Source organism: Salvelinus fontinalis, chromosome 26 (assembly GCF_029448725.1).
Source record: "Salvelinus fontinalis isolate EN_2023a chromosome 26, ASM2944872v1, whole genome shotgun sequence".
Lineage (NCBI taxonomy): Eukaryota > Metazoa > Chordata > Actinopteri > Salmoniformes > Salmonidae > Salvelinus > Salvelinus fontinalis.
The window spans coordinates 34,376,395-34,389,522 of record NC_074690.1 but is presented as its reverse complement, the minus strand read 5'-3'; the positions used below and the strand labels follow the sequence as shown (position 1 = coordinate 34,389,522).

At 44.2% G+C, this 13,128-nt stretch overlaps 1 protein-coding gene across 2 annotated transcripts; it reads left to right on the top strand.

Moving 5' to 3' along the window:
- The first annotated feature begins 5,716 nt into the window (after nt 1–5,716).
- LOC129824167 (ADP-ribosylation factor 1-like) lies at nt 5,717–12,287 on the top strand. 2 transcript variants are annotated; one of them, XM_055883593.1, is made up of 5 exons: nt 5,717–5,902; nt 7,667–7,848; nt 8,039–8,149; nt 9,727–9,851; nt 10,026–12,287. In XM_055883593.1, the coding sequence occupies exons 2-5, from the start codon at nt 7,704–7,706 to the stop codon at nt 10,185–10,187; spliced, it is 543 nt and encodes a 180-aa protein (XP_055739568.1). In that variant the 5' UTR covers nt 5,717–5,902; nt 7,667–7,703; the 3' UTR covers nt 10,188–12,287. The 2 variants fall into 2 exon arrangements, with proteins under 2 accessions (XP_055739568.1, XP_055739567.1); XM_055883592.1 differs by lacking the exon at nt 5,717–5,902 and adding an exon at nt 6,983–7,087.
- The last annotated feature ends 841 nt before the right edge of the window (nt 12,288–13,128 follow it).

Below are 13,128 nucleotides of genomic sequence, written 5' to 3'. Positions count from 1 at the left end.
GTCTGAAAAAGGAGTTGGTTCCCCCAAGTGATCTGTTGAAGTCAGAGATTGTCAGTGAGTATTTTGTTCTTTTATCTGAGATGTTATTTTCCACAGTTGAGGAGGTTGTGGTTACTCAGCAGGCTGAGCGTAAGGTTGTTTGAGTGTCAGGTTTTGATTTACCTGACACGTTTCACATTGACCTGTGAGAGGGAGGAGATTCTTCTCAACCATGTTGTGAGGTCACATTCAAGCTGACTACCATTGTCATGCTGAGTGAAGGAGGGTCTCATTTCATACACAAGCACATTTTCTTTCACGTTTCCTCTGCTCACCGCCTTTCCTCGATTACATTTTACATGTTACATTTTTCAAAAGTAAGAGGGAGGACGCATGAGGTAAGCAAATGTAATTGAGAAAATACCTTAGTGTGATTCCTGTTAAGGTGGAGGAAATTGAGGAGGATATGGCTAACAGTTCCCCTCCAGCGAGTGCTCAGGGTTGGAGAAAAGTTGTGGTCAATGTTCACTTGTCCCTGGTGGTGGTTGCTCCAAGTCTCCCAGCTAACACATTTGGTTCCTTGGAAGTTGTGGGAATGCACATTTCTGGTTTGCCATTCATTCTGGGATTGAATCCATAAGTTTCCTGACCAGTAAAACATAAAGTTATTTTATTTTTTTACTTTCTGGGAACGTACATTTTTAGGTTGCAAGGATGTTCTGAGAACGTTTTACTGGGAGGTTTTATTAAAGGGAAACGTAAAAATTGTTCAACTTCATATTCATCATCTCCAGCACCACCCCATACTGTATGTGAAAATAGTGCGTTTCTATGTTTTGTAGTAAAAAGATCATTGGTGTGCATCATGTGATTTTGACCAATTGTGAGAAGGCATTACCTAATAATTGCCTACCAATTGTCTACTAATTGGTTGATGATGTCATTGGAAACATTTTGTTGACTACAAAACATAGAAATGTGGAATTTTCACATACAGTATGTTAATGTTGGGGTGGTGCTGGAGATGATGAAGTTGATTTTTTTTTAAATTTCCCTTTAATTTACTGAAAATGGAAAATATAGGTTATTTCGATTTTTTGTTTATAAGTTTCACTGAATGTTTCAATAAGACTTGTAATAACACTGCTAGATAATCAAATGGATACCCGGGCTATTTGCATTGACCCCATTATTTTATTCTTATCTATTATAATTTTTTGCACTGACTCTCTTACACAGGCTCGATGTACACTCACTGGACTCTAACCACACACCATCACAAACTACACTGACACTCCAACATACACACACACAGACACACACACACACAAAACTATACTGCCAGCTGGTTTTTCATATCCTGAAGCCACATTTATTATAGCTGGGGACTTTAATAAAGCAAATCTGGGAAAACGCTACCGAAGTTATTTCAACACATCGCCTGCAGTAGTCGCCCTTCAAAAACTCTCAACCATTGTTACTCTCCCTTCCAGGATGGCTACAAGACCCTCCACCAACCTCCCTTTGGTAAATCAGATCACAACTCCATTTTGCTCCTCCTAACCTATAGGCAGATTCTCAAACAGGAAGTATTCGTGCTAAGGTCTATACAACGCTGGTCTGACTATTCGGAATCCATGCTTCAAGACTGTTTTGACCACACGGACAGGGACATGCTCCGGGTTGCCTCTGAGAATAACGTTGAGGTATAAACTGACATGGTGAATGAGTTAATCAGGAAGCATTCATGGGATGTTGTTCCCACTGTGATGATTAAAACCTATCCAATCCAAAAAACGTGGATAGATGGCAGCATTCACGCAAAACTGAAAGAGTGAACCATTGCATTTAACCACGGCAAGGTGACTGGGAATAGGATTGAATACAAATTGTCCAGTTATGCCCTCCATAAGGCAATCAAACAGGCAAAACGTCAGAGGGCACATTGCTGGTCGGTGCTGGAGAGGTTCCCAGGGAGTCGAGGCAGCAGGCAGGGCACTGGTGGATCATCCCAGGTGAGTAGGCACCCGACTCACCCAGAGCTCCCTGTTGCGCACATGTGTGTATGTATAGAATTTCCTGAGTTTTCCCCGCATTCCCAGCATAAGGCGCTAGTAGATTCAGGCCCAGCTGGGAACTTTATTGACCGTTCATTTGCACTTAGATTAGGAATCCCTATTGTTCCTGTTGATGTGCCCTTCCCTGTACATGCCTTAGATAATCGTCCGTTAGGGTCGGGCCTGATTAGGGAGATCACAGCTCCACTATGTATGATAACGCAGGAGGGTCATGGGGAGAGAATTAGTCTCTTCCTGATCGATTCTCCTGCGTTTCCTGTGGTGTTGGGGCTTCCCTGGTTGGCCGATCATGACCCCACTATTTCGTGGCAACAGAGGGCTCTCAAGGGATGGTCACGTCAGTGCTCAGGGAGGTGTATAGGTGTTTCCATAGGTGCAACTACGGTGGAGAGTCCAAACCAGGTCTCCACCATGCACATCCTCCCTGAATATGCCGATTTGGCACTCGCCTTCTGTAAAAAGAAGGCGACTCAATTACCACCCCATCGACAGGGGGATTGTGCGATAAATCTCCTGGTAGACGCAGCACTTCCCAGGAGTCACGTGTATCCTCTGTCACAGGAGGAGACGGCAGCTATGGAAACATATGTCTCCGAATCTCTGGGACAGGGATACATTCGGCCTTCCACTTCACCTGCCTCCTCAAGTTTCTTTTTTGTGAAGAAGAAGGATGGAGGTTTACGCCCGTTAATTGACTATAGAGGTATAAATCAGATCACGGTGAAGTATAGTTACCCGCTGCCTCTCATAGCCAGTGTGACCGAGTCATTGCACGGGGCGCGCTTCTTCACCAAATTGGATCTCAGGAGCGCTTACAACCTGGTGCGTATCCGGGTGGGAAATGAGTGGAAGACGGCATTTAGTACCACCTCTGGGCACTATGAGTACCTCGGCATGCCGTACGGGTTGATGAATGCTCAATCAGTCTTCCAATCCTTTGTAGACGAGATTGTCAGGGACCTGCACGGGCAGAGTGTAGTGGTGTATATAGATGACATTCTAATATACTCCGCTACACGCGCCGAGCATGTGTTCCTGGTGCGCAAAGTGCTTGGTCGACTGTTGGAGCATGACCTGTACGTCAAGGCTGAGAAATGTCTGTTCTTCCAACAGTACGTCTCCTTCCTAGGGTACCGCCTGTCCGTGTCAGGGGTGGAGATGGAGAATGACCGCATTTCAGCCGTGCGTAATTGGCCGACTCCAACCACGGTAAAGGAGGTGCAGCGGTTCTTAGGGTTTGCCAACTACTACCGGAGGTTTATCCGGGGCTTTGGTCAGGTAGCGGCTCCCATTACCTCCTTGCTGAAGGGGGGACCGGTGCGACTGCAGTGGTCAGCTGGAGAGGACAGAGCTTTTGGTCACCTGAAGGCTCTGTTTACCCCGGCTCCTGTGCTGGCTCATCCTGATCCCTCCTTGGCATTCATAGTAGAGGTGGATGCGTCTGAGGCTGGGATAGGAGCTCTGCCGGGTCCCGTGTGGCTCAGTTGGTAGAGCATGGCGCTTGCAACGTCAGGGTTGTGGGTTCAATTCCCACGGGGGGACCAGGGTTCAATTCCCACGGGGGGACCAGGATGAATATGTATGAACTTTCCAATTTGTAAGTCGCTCTGGATAAGAGCGTCTGCTAAATGACTTAAATGTAATGTAATGCTGTCTCAGCGCTCGGGTACGCCACCAAAGCTCCGCCCCTGTGCTTTCTTTTCGAAGAAGCTCAGTCCGGCAGAGCGAAACTATGATGTGGGGGCCCGGGAGCTGTTGGCTGTTGTCAGGGCTCTGAAGGCGTGGATGCATTGGCTTGAGGGGGCTAAACACCCTTTTCTCATTTGGACTGACCCCCGTAGTCTGGACTACATCCGGGCAGCGAGGAGAATGAACCCTCGCCAGGCAAGGTGGGCCATGTTTTTCACCCGTTTTGTTTTCACCCTATCCTACAGACCAGGTTCCCAGAACGCTAAGGCAGACACACTGTCCCGGATGTATGACACAAAGGAGCGGTACACGGATCCCACTCCCATACATCTGGCTTCTTGCCTGGTGGCACCGGTGGTATGGGAGGTTGACGCGGACATCGAACAGGCGTTACGTGCGGAGCCCACTCCCACCCTGTGTCCAGTTGGGCGTCTGTACGTTCCGTTTGATGTCCATGATCGATTGATCTGTTGGGCCCACATGTCACCCTTCTCTGGTCATCCTGGTATCACTCGGACAGTGCGATGTCTTAGTGGGAAGTACTGGTGGCCCACTTTAGCTAAGGACGTGAGGGTTTATGTTTCCTCCTGCTCGGTGTGCGCCCAGTGCAAGGCACCTAGACACCTGCCCAGAGGGAAATTACAACCCCTACCCGTTCCACAACGGCCGTGGTCACACCTATCGGTGGATTTCGTGACGGATCTTCCTCCGTCACAAGGTCCTGCCGTCTACTTCCTTTGCCCGGTCTCCCTACGGCCCTACAGACTGCGGAGGCCCTGTTTACACACGTCTTCCGGCACTACGGGGTGCCTGAGGATATAGTGTCTGATCAGGGGTCGAGGGTCTGGAGGGCGTTCATGGAACGCCTGACCTCAGGGTTTCACCCCGAGAGTAATGAGCAGGTGGAGAGAGTTAACCAGGATGTGGGTAGGTTTCTGCGGGTCCTATTGCCAGGACCGGCCAGGGGAGTGGGGGGCTTTCATCCCCTGGGCAGAGATGGCCCAAAACTCCCTCCGCCACTCCTCCACTAACCTGTCTCTGTTTCAGTGTGTACTAGGTTATCAGCCGGTCCTTGCACCGTGGCATCAGAGCCAGATCGAGGCACATGCGGTGGATGAATGGTTTTGGCGCTCAGAGGAGACATGGGACGCTGCCCATGTGCACCTGCAACGGGCCATCAGGTGACAGAAGGCAAGCGCCGACCACCACCGCAGTGAGGCCCCGGTGTATGCACCGGGGGACCGAGTCTGGCTCTCGACCCGAAACCTGCCCCTTCGCCTGCCCTGCCAGAAGCTGGGTCCGCTGTTTGTGGTGCCATTTAATGTCCTGAGGAGACTAAACGAGGTATGTTATAGGTTACAGCTTCCCCCTGATTACCGTATTAACCCCTCGTTCCATGTGCCTCTCCTCAGGCCGGTGGTGGCTGGTCCACTCCAGCAGTCTGAGGTGCGGGAGGGGCCCCGGCGTATACTGTGCGAGCCATCATGAACTCAAGGCGTCGGGTGAGGGGCCTTCAGTACCTCGTGGAGTGGGAGGGGTACGGTCCGGAGGAGAGATGCTGTGTGCCGGTGGAGGACATCCTGGACCCTTCCTTACTGCAGGAATTTCACCGTCTTCACCCGGATCGCCCTGCGCCTCGTCCTCCGGGTTGTCCCCGAGGCCAGTGTCGGCACGCTGCTGGAGCCGCGGGTCAGGGGGGGTACTGTCACCACTTCCGCCGAAGTTGGTGCCTCTCCTTTTTCGGGCTGCGTTCGGCGGTCGTCGTCACCAGCTTTCTAGCTGCCACCGATCGACTTTTCTTTTTCCATTTGTTTTGTCTTGATTGTACACACCTGGTTCCCATTACATTATAATTTATTCCCTATTTAACCATCTAGTTCCCACATGGTTTTGTGCGTGTTTGTTCTTTGTTTAGTGTTCAAGACTTCTGTGATATATCTGTGTGTGTTTCTTCTGCCCAGGAGGAGTGGGCGAATCATGTCACGCAACTCGGGGCAAGATCGATTTCTTGCTTTGCTCTTATGAACAGGGCGCCATTGAAAGGAGTGATTTCTGGGGCAGCGTTAAATGCAGAGGAGGAGCAATGGAAGGTGAAGATTTGCAGTGTTTGTAACAACCACTGTTTGGTGAGACGCAAACCTGGTGGATGAGCGTGGGTAAGTAGAGAAGTCCCTGTCTGCCCTTTTTAGTTCTGAATCAGTCTTTACTTGACAAAGTCATGTTAGGATATATCAGTTATCCTGTTAGAGCTTTTGTGCAGAACCCACTGAGGTGTTTCAGGTACCACGAGTATGGTCATGTTGCAAGCATGTCAGGAGGGAGATTCCAAAATGTGGGAAGTGTGCAGGAGGGCATGGGACAGAGGAATGTGTAGTTTCAGTGGAAAAAGTTGTGTCAACTGTAGGGGTGCCCATGTTGCTGGAGATCGGAAGTGTCCGGTGTGAGAGAGGCAGAAGTAGAGGAGGATGGTTTGGTCAAGGATCCCTGTGAGTAGTAGATCTGTGTTGTTGGTGGCGGTAATGCAAGATAAATGATATGCCAACTGCCGTTAAACCTCACAGAAGAAGACAAACCATTCTAGCCAATGAGAGGGCAACCACAGTGGTTCTTGCTATCAGGAATCTTTGGGATGTCCCAACCCAATTGAAGTTGACATTTTAAATGGTTAAGGTTTGGTAAGGCTTATGGCTAAGCTTGAGTTTAGGGTAAAGACATCTGAAGGATACAGGGATGCACTAACAGGCACAACTCTGATATTTTTTTATTTAAGTAGGCCAGTCAGTTAAGAACAAATTCTTATTTTCAATGACAGCCTAGGAACAGTGGGTTAATTGCCTTGTTCAGGGGCAGAACGACAGATTTTTACCTTGTCAGCTCGGGGATTCGATCTTGCAACCTTTCGTTAACTAGTCCAACACTCTAACAACTAAGCTACCTGCCACCCCTCAAAACATATAAAGTGTTTTCGTCTAAAAGATGACAGGATGTCATGTGTCCTACTTATATCAGTACACTCATAACAACCTGAGCATTACAAAACGTATTTTTGATCAAATAACCCTCTTGTAACAAATAAGCCAATCGATATTTTGTTGACCAAATTCGACTCATTGATCTCCATACAAAAACTCCTTGCTTGGTGAGCGAAAAAATAAGAAAAACGCCATCTGCTGGAGAAGACCGATTGTAGTTCGAGTGATCCCTCTTCCTCTCTGGCCATATGCCAAAGGCTCTGTTTCTGCCGTTTCACGGAAGTAATTCTGGAAGCTCTGACGTGACCAAATAATAATCGCCATCTTGAGGAAGGAAACGCCTTGAAGAGGAAAGAATTGAAAACAACTGTAATTTATACTCTTGATGTTTGAATATGATAATAGTCATATTTTAAATGGTTTTTATTTTCTAAGTAGCTATATAACGTAAAATGGATTCATTTCATGGCGTCTAGCTAGTTAAAAAGTTATGGAAAAAACTTGCCAGGTGGCTGGCTAGGCTAACTTAGCTGGGCTCCACTTGCTAACGTCGCTAGCAAAACATCCAGCTAGCTAGTTTAGCTAAGTAGAGAGCTAACTTATAGCTAGCTGTTTGTCTAATTTCAAATCACTGCAAGACAGTTTTGTACACGATGGCTGTCTTCCTTTATTCAACTGGATAGTATATAAATGATTTGTATAACGCTAGATAGTTAACGTAACCTAACTGTAACAGTTGACGCTAGCTAACGTTACATGTTAGCTAGCTCCCTAGCTTCCTGTTAGAATTTATCTTGCTAGTTTAAAAAATAACTTGTCAGCAAGTTTCTAAACTAGGCATATTGAACAACTCATAATTGCCTAAAAATTTGGGTTAACCTATAATTGGCAGCACAAAAATACACACTGACTGTTACAAAGCTGATTGTTTTTTCTCTTGTTTTCTAGTTTTCCTTCTGACAAAGTTGAATCCCCCATCGTCACTATGGGGAATTTATTTGCAAGTCTCTTTAAAGCATTTGGCAAGAAAGAGATGAGGATCCTCATGGTGGGTCTCGATGCTGCTGGTAAAACAACAATCCTGTACAAGTTAAAACTTGGAGAAATTGTAACAACCATTCCAACTATAGGTAAGTAGTAGTACTGGTGTTATGTAGGCCTAAATGTTGTCAGCCCAGTTTGTATGTATATTATATTTTGTGTATCATTGAGAGTTCATTTTTTAAATTAAAAACAGCATAATTCATTCCCCCTAGACATGTTAATGTTTTGCCTCCAATAGGTTGTACAGGTTATTAATATCTTCTCTCCTCCACTCAGGTTTTAATGTTGAGACAGTTGAGTACAAGAACATAAGTTTTACAGTATGGGATGTAGGCGGTCAAGACAAAATTCGACCGTTGTGGCGTCATTACTTCCAGAACACACAGGGTAAGTTATGTGCAGACAGCAAGTCATTTCACTCCTGTCAAAGGGGTGAACAGACTAGAGCAGGGCTTGGCATTAACTTTTTAGCCACTTGTGCTTTTGACAAGTAAGACAGATTTTTTTTTTTTTTCAAAAGCTGAAGTCACTTGCCCATTGTATGATGCAAGGAACCACTTTACAAAATAACATGCATTACAAACTTTTTAACATACAGAATCAGACAAAAATGTAGGCTACACTCTGCCTTATGGCTTCTTTACCTATTCAAGCCTGTCTCAAATTACAACAATGCCCCTTTAAGGCTCTCCTGGAGGATTGTTCGCCACCCATGGTAGCCTATAAAATATTGCAACATTACAATTACAACCAAATGCCAAATGTCTTTATAAAATAATTCCCTCCAGGGCTCGAAATTAAGGGTGTATGGTCATCCCTGGGAAGATTTAAAAAAGACATATACGGTTCAACAGACTCTGGGACAGTTATGGGACGACTGATCCAAAATTCTTACAACCACTTAAAAAAATAAAAAAATTAAAGCAATGAGGCTGTTGCAACGATCAGACCGTTTAGCTTAAAATGTTGATTGTTTTATTTCTTCGTATTATAAGCTAAACAATACACACATGGCTGTAGACTACACGCAAATGTTCCAAAATGCAATTAGCGGGAATACACTTGTTCTCAAAAGAACACCGCACTGGTGAGCGGTTTCATCTGACCAGGAGGAAAATATAATTTCGAAATTAAAATGGTAGATATAAAGATGCATCAACTAGCATGGGTTACTAATATGACTAGGATTATACCTTTGGCTGCTGGACAATAAAATTATGTTGATTTCAAAACTAATAGAACATGAGAAAAAGGCTGATTTCAATGGCATAATAAGTGTTTATAAAATAATTTCCTCAACATTACTATGGTGATATTTTGACCGGGCTACTTTGAAATAAGGTAAGACATGTTTCATAAAATGTCCAGGTCTTAAACAATTAAGTTTGTGGTTAAATAGTTTCAAAATGCTGACCACTTCGCTCAGATTCAAGGCAGGTGCAACAAGCACTGTCCTTCACTCTCCCGTCTTGTGACCATTTGATCTGAATTAACTGCCTTAAGTATCTCAACAGAATCATGCCTTTAGACGTTAATGTTAATTATCCTTTATTATATTTGTCAAACGTGGCTGTCTTTTAACCTATATTTATGTAATTAAAAGTCTCATTAAAGTTTGTCTACATTTTCTGGCACCTCACTTAAGTTAGCATTGGTTTGGACATATCACCTACATTTTGACATGTAGACTTTTTTATTGGTGTACATTGAAAAATAGATTTGAATAGTATTCAAATGTTAGCCTCTCTGATCGTAATAGGATAATTGTTTGATATTGTCATTTTTGTGATAATTTTTACAATTGTTTTACTTGTCCATTCGGACAACTTAAATCTATATACTTCTTGTCCGACTATTTAAAAAAAAACTTGTCCTGGACAAGAGGGCAAGCACTAATGTCGAGCCTGTAGAGGCAAGTCAGGTGACTCAAAATGTTCCTGTTTTTCTCTCGGGGTGTTTTTCAGGTCTTATCTTTGTTGTGGACAGCAATGACAGAGAGCGAGTGAATGAAGCCCGTGAAGAACTGATGAGAATGTTGGCAGAGGATGAACTACGAGAGGCAGTCTTATTAGTATTCGCTAACAAACAGGTATCCTACATTTTTTTATCTCAATTATCCAGTGTATGATGCCTAAAAGCAGCTGACTTGCATTTTTTTGTCTTAATAATATAGAAATGACTACATAAACACCCCTGTAATATACTTTGGATGTCCTTCCCTGGCTTGGCTTTTGTCTCATAATGGGAAAATGTCTCTTTTCAGGACCTCCCAAATGCTATGAATGCGGCCGAAATCACAGACAAGCTGGGACTGCACTCCCTCCGCCATAGAAACTGGTACATCCAGGCCACCTGTGCCACCAGCGGAGACGGTCTCTATGAAGGACTGGATTGGTTGTCTAATCAGTTAAAAAACCAGAAATAGGCCTAATCATCTGCTGTCATCCTCAACTCACATATACCGTTTTCACACTATCCTGCCGACCCAAACCGTACAGTGGCTCGGATGATTTCCTTTCACATTTTCTTTTCCAGAAAGGTTCTAGCAACTGTGGTAGATGAGTAACCAGGCGGATGCAGTACAGCTCGGCATGGCTCAGTTTGGCTCGGTTTAGTAGTGTGAAAAGGGTAACACTATCTCTCTACCCTTGTTTGTACTCTTCTGATGTTGCAAATTGAGCTACTTTTGTCAAAACGTACCTACTGGAAAGCTGCCCTCATTTCTCATCTCTAGTTACAACAATACACCATATGGGCCAGGAGGGATAATAACCCAATCTTGGAAAACTGTCAGGGTTTCTTATTTAATGTAAATAGTCAATTTCTGGGGGGGGGGTTATGAGGCAGCTTATTGCACACTTACAAAAATCAACCTTGGTTATTTCCTCTTCTTGGCCCTTGGGTAGACATACTCGTGTGTAGTAAATGGAAAAAGGAGGTAAAAATAAATAAATAAACCAGCTATCATGGGACCCCATTGCTTAACCTAACATTTAATGACTTTGCATTATACGTCAGCTGATAATTTGTACTGTAAGAAGGAGCGTTACATTTTTTTTTTCGGGGGGGGGGGGGGTTCTGAATAATGCATATATACAGATGCACTACTTGAAACAATTATGGTTTAATACCTCAATGCTACAATAACCTGCTCTCCCAAAATACCATTTAGCAAAACACTGGCATTAACTAGTTGTACTGTGAGAATGTTCTTGAGATGAAGCCTAAAACAGCTCGTGAGCTTCAAAGTCGAAAAGTCTTGTCAACACTTACCAGCTTTTGTTGTGTGCCATATCATTTTGAGAAGTGGCTGCCATGCAGTCTGTTCCTGAGTCATCATTCACCTGCTTTATGATGAACAGAGGTGCAGCGGTGTCTGTTCAGCATTGTTTGTATGACAGCGGCTTAGGTTAATAATCACGTGTACTGCCTTTGTCGCAATGAACCTGAATTTAATAGCAAAAGAAGTGCAGGATGTGGTCCGTATGTTGGTCTTGTTGGCGAGCAACACGTGCATGTTAGAGATTCACAGATTCTGCACAAATCAACAGATCTTCACAATGCCTAAAGAAGCAGAATTCCTTCCTGCCTATCCATTTGCTATAATAATCCCATATCCTATGCAGAATCTATCTCAAATACACTTTGATTGTCAGCGGGACTAGCTAATTGATTGTTTACATTTTTAGTCTGCACAAGCATTCTGTCGTTACCCCTCCTGTCAACTGCAGGTGCTCAAGGGTTGGGATGCTTTGATTTCCTCAACATCCTCATCACAATGACTTAGCGCCACAACAACCCTATAACTTAAGGTGTATGCTATGTGATGCACTGGTATGACAAAATAGTTATAGGCCTAAATTCGGATGTACTGCATTAGCCTCCATTATGACCTCAAGATGTTGTTTTCATGCCTTTTTATTGAAAATGATAAAAGTATATTAATTGTCTTGGAATGAGGCATGTATCATGTGTCAGTGGCAATAAGAAATCTGTATGAGCTCCACATTTTTTAAATTAGTGCTAGTATCTTCTCTCCTTTGCAGCTCATGTTGTCCTTGGCAAGTTCTGACGTATACTTTTGTCCTCATGTCAAAGAAACATGCTGTTCTATTACGAACCTTTGAGCTTCTTATCAAAAGGTTTTGGGTGTTATTCCACCAGCAGGGCTGGGATTGAATTGAAGGCAGTCAATTCAGGAAGTGAATTCGAAACTTGATTGTAATAAACTTTCAAAATGCTTCTACTCCACAGTTCAAGTTGTGGAAAATAGATGCATTTTATTTAATTTTGATTCCTGAATTGACCCCAGCCCTGTCCACCAGAGTGCTATGGAAAGGTCTTAGTGTTTTTTTAAAGGCGTTGGATTAAAACAACTTCTCTTGATTTTAAACTGATTGTTTGAACCTTTGTTGAAAACATTGTTAATCTCTTTACCAAAATGTCTAAACAGGTTTTTTAATGTAAAGTTTCAGTTAATTTTTTTGAGAAAAGCACTGTAATTAAAGCAATTAGATAACGTTTACATGTTCTGTTTCTCTTTGTGTAGTGAAATGTAAATTGGATTTGATCATGCTGACATTACATCATTAACCTCTTATCTCCTTGGATCAAACCAAGGAAGGCAACATGTATCTGAATGAATCTACCAACTGTCGCGAAGCAAATAGTGTATTTCTGTTCACATATTAAATATTAACTTTCAAGTTAGAAACTGGCCCTGCCCCATGCCTAAAAGTTAAATCAAGCCTCCATTGACTGTTTGAATTCAAAATGACTTCACATCCTCTAAAAATGGACATGGCCTGTACTTTGGTGTCACAGCCTCCGACACTCTCTTGCCCCAAATCCTCAATCACACCCAACTACTCTCACCCCATGACCTGGGACTAAGGGAGTAGGTTAGTCAAAGGTGATGACAGCCAACTAACTACCCAAAACTGGTGTTGAGTAAGTGACAAATGGAGATAGTGGGGCCTGTCCTTGTATGTCTGTTATGTTGGAGTCTGCACCAGGGGGGAGGCAGGCAATAATTGGGGAGCAATCTAGGACAACGCTCTTTCAGGTTGATTAGGCTGCCATGGTTAACGCAGCCAAGCCTATAAAATATGGCAGGAGAGTATGGTAGAAGAGGGAGGGGTGGGACTCTCAGGTCCCTTAGAGGATGGCTTTGTCTCTGCCTCCTCTCCTGCTGGTCCATCATCTTGGTTTGTGTGTGGTGGTCCTAACGGTACTCGGCCATATAAAGGACCAGCCTGGTTTTTTGCACTTTCCTTTGTGAATGCCTTGCTCTTTTTAGTGCACCCCCAGGTGCCAGCCAGCAGAATGCCCCTTTCAGAGCCAATTCAAGGCAAACGCAAACACTA

Coding starts and splice junctions, on each gene's coding strand:
- LOC129824167 (XM_055883593.1), top strand. CDS start 7,704: ATGGGGAATTTATTTGCAAGTCTCTTTAAAGCATTTGGCAAGAAAGAG. Junction 7,849..8,038: donor AACAACCATTCCAACTATAG/GTAAGTAGTAGT, acceptor TCCTCCACTCAG/GTTTTAATGTTGAGACAGTT. Junction 9,852..10,025: donor TAGTATTCGCTAACAAACAG/GTATCCTACATT, acceptor GTCTCTTTTCAG/GACCTCCCAAATGCTATGAA.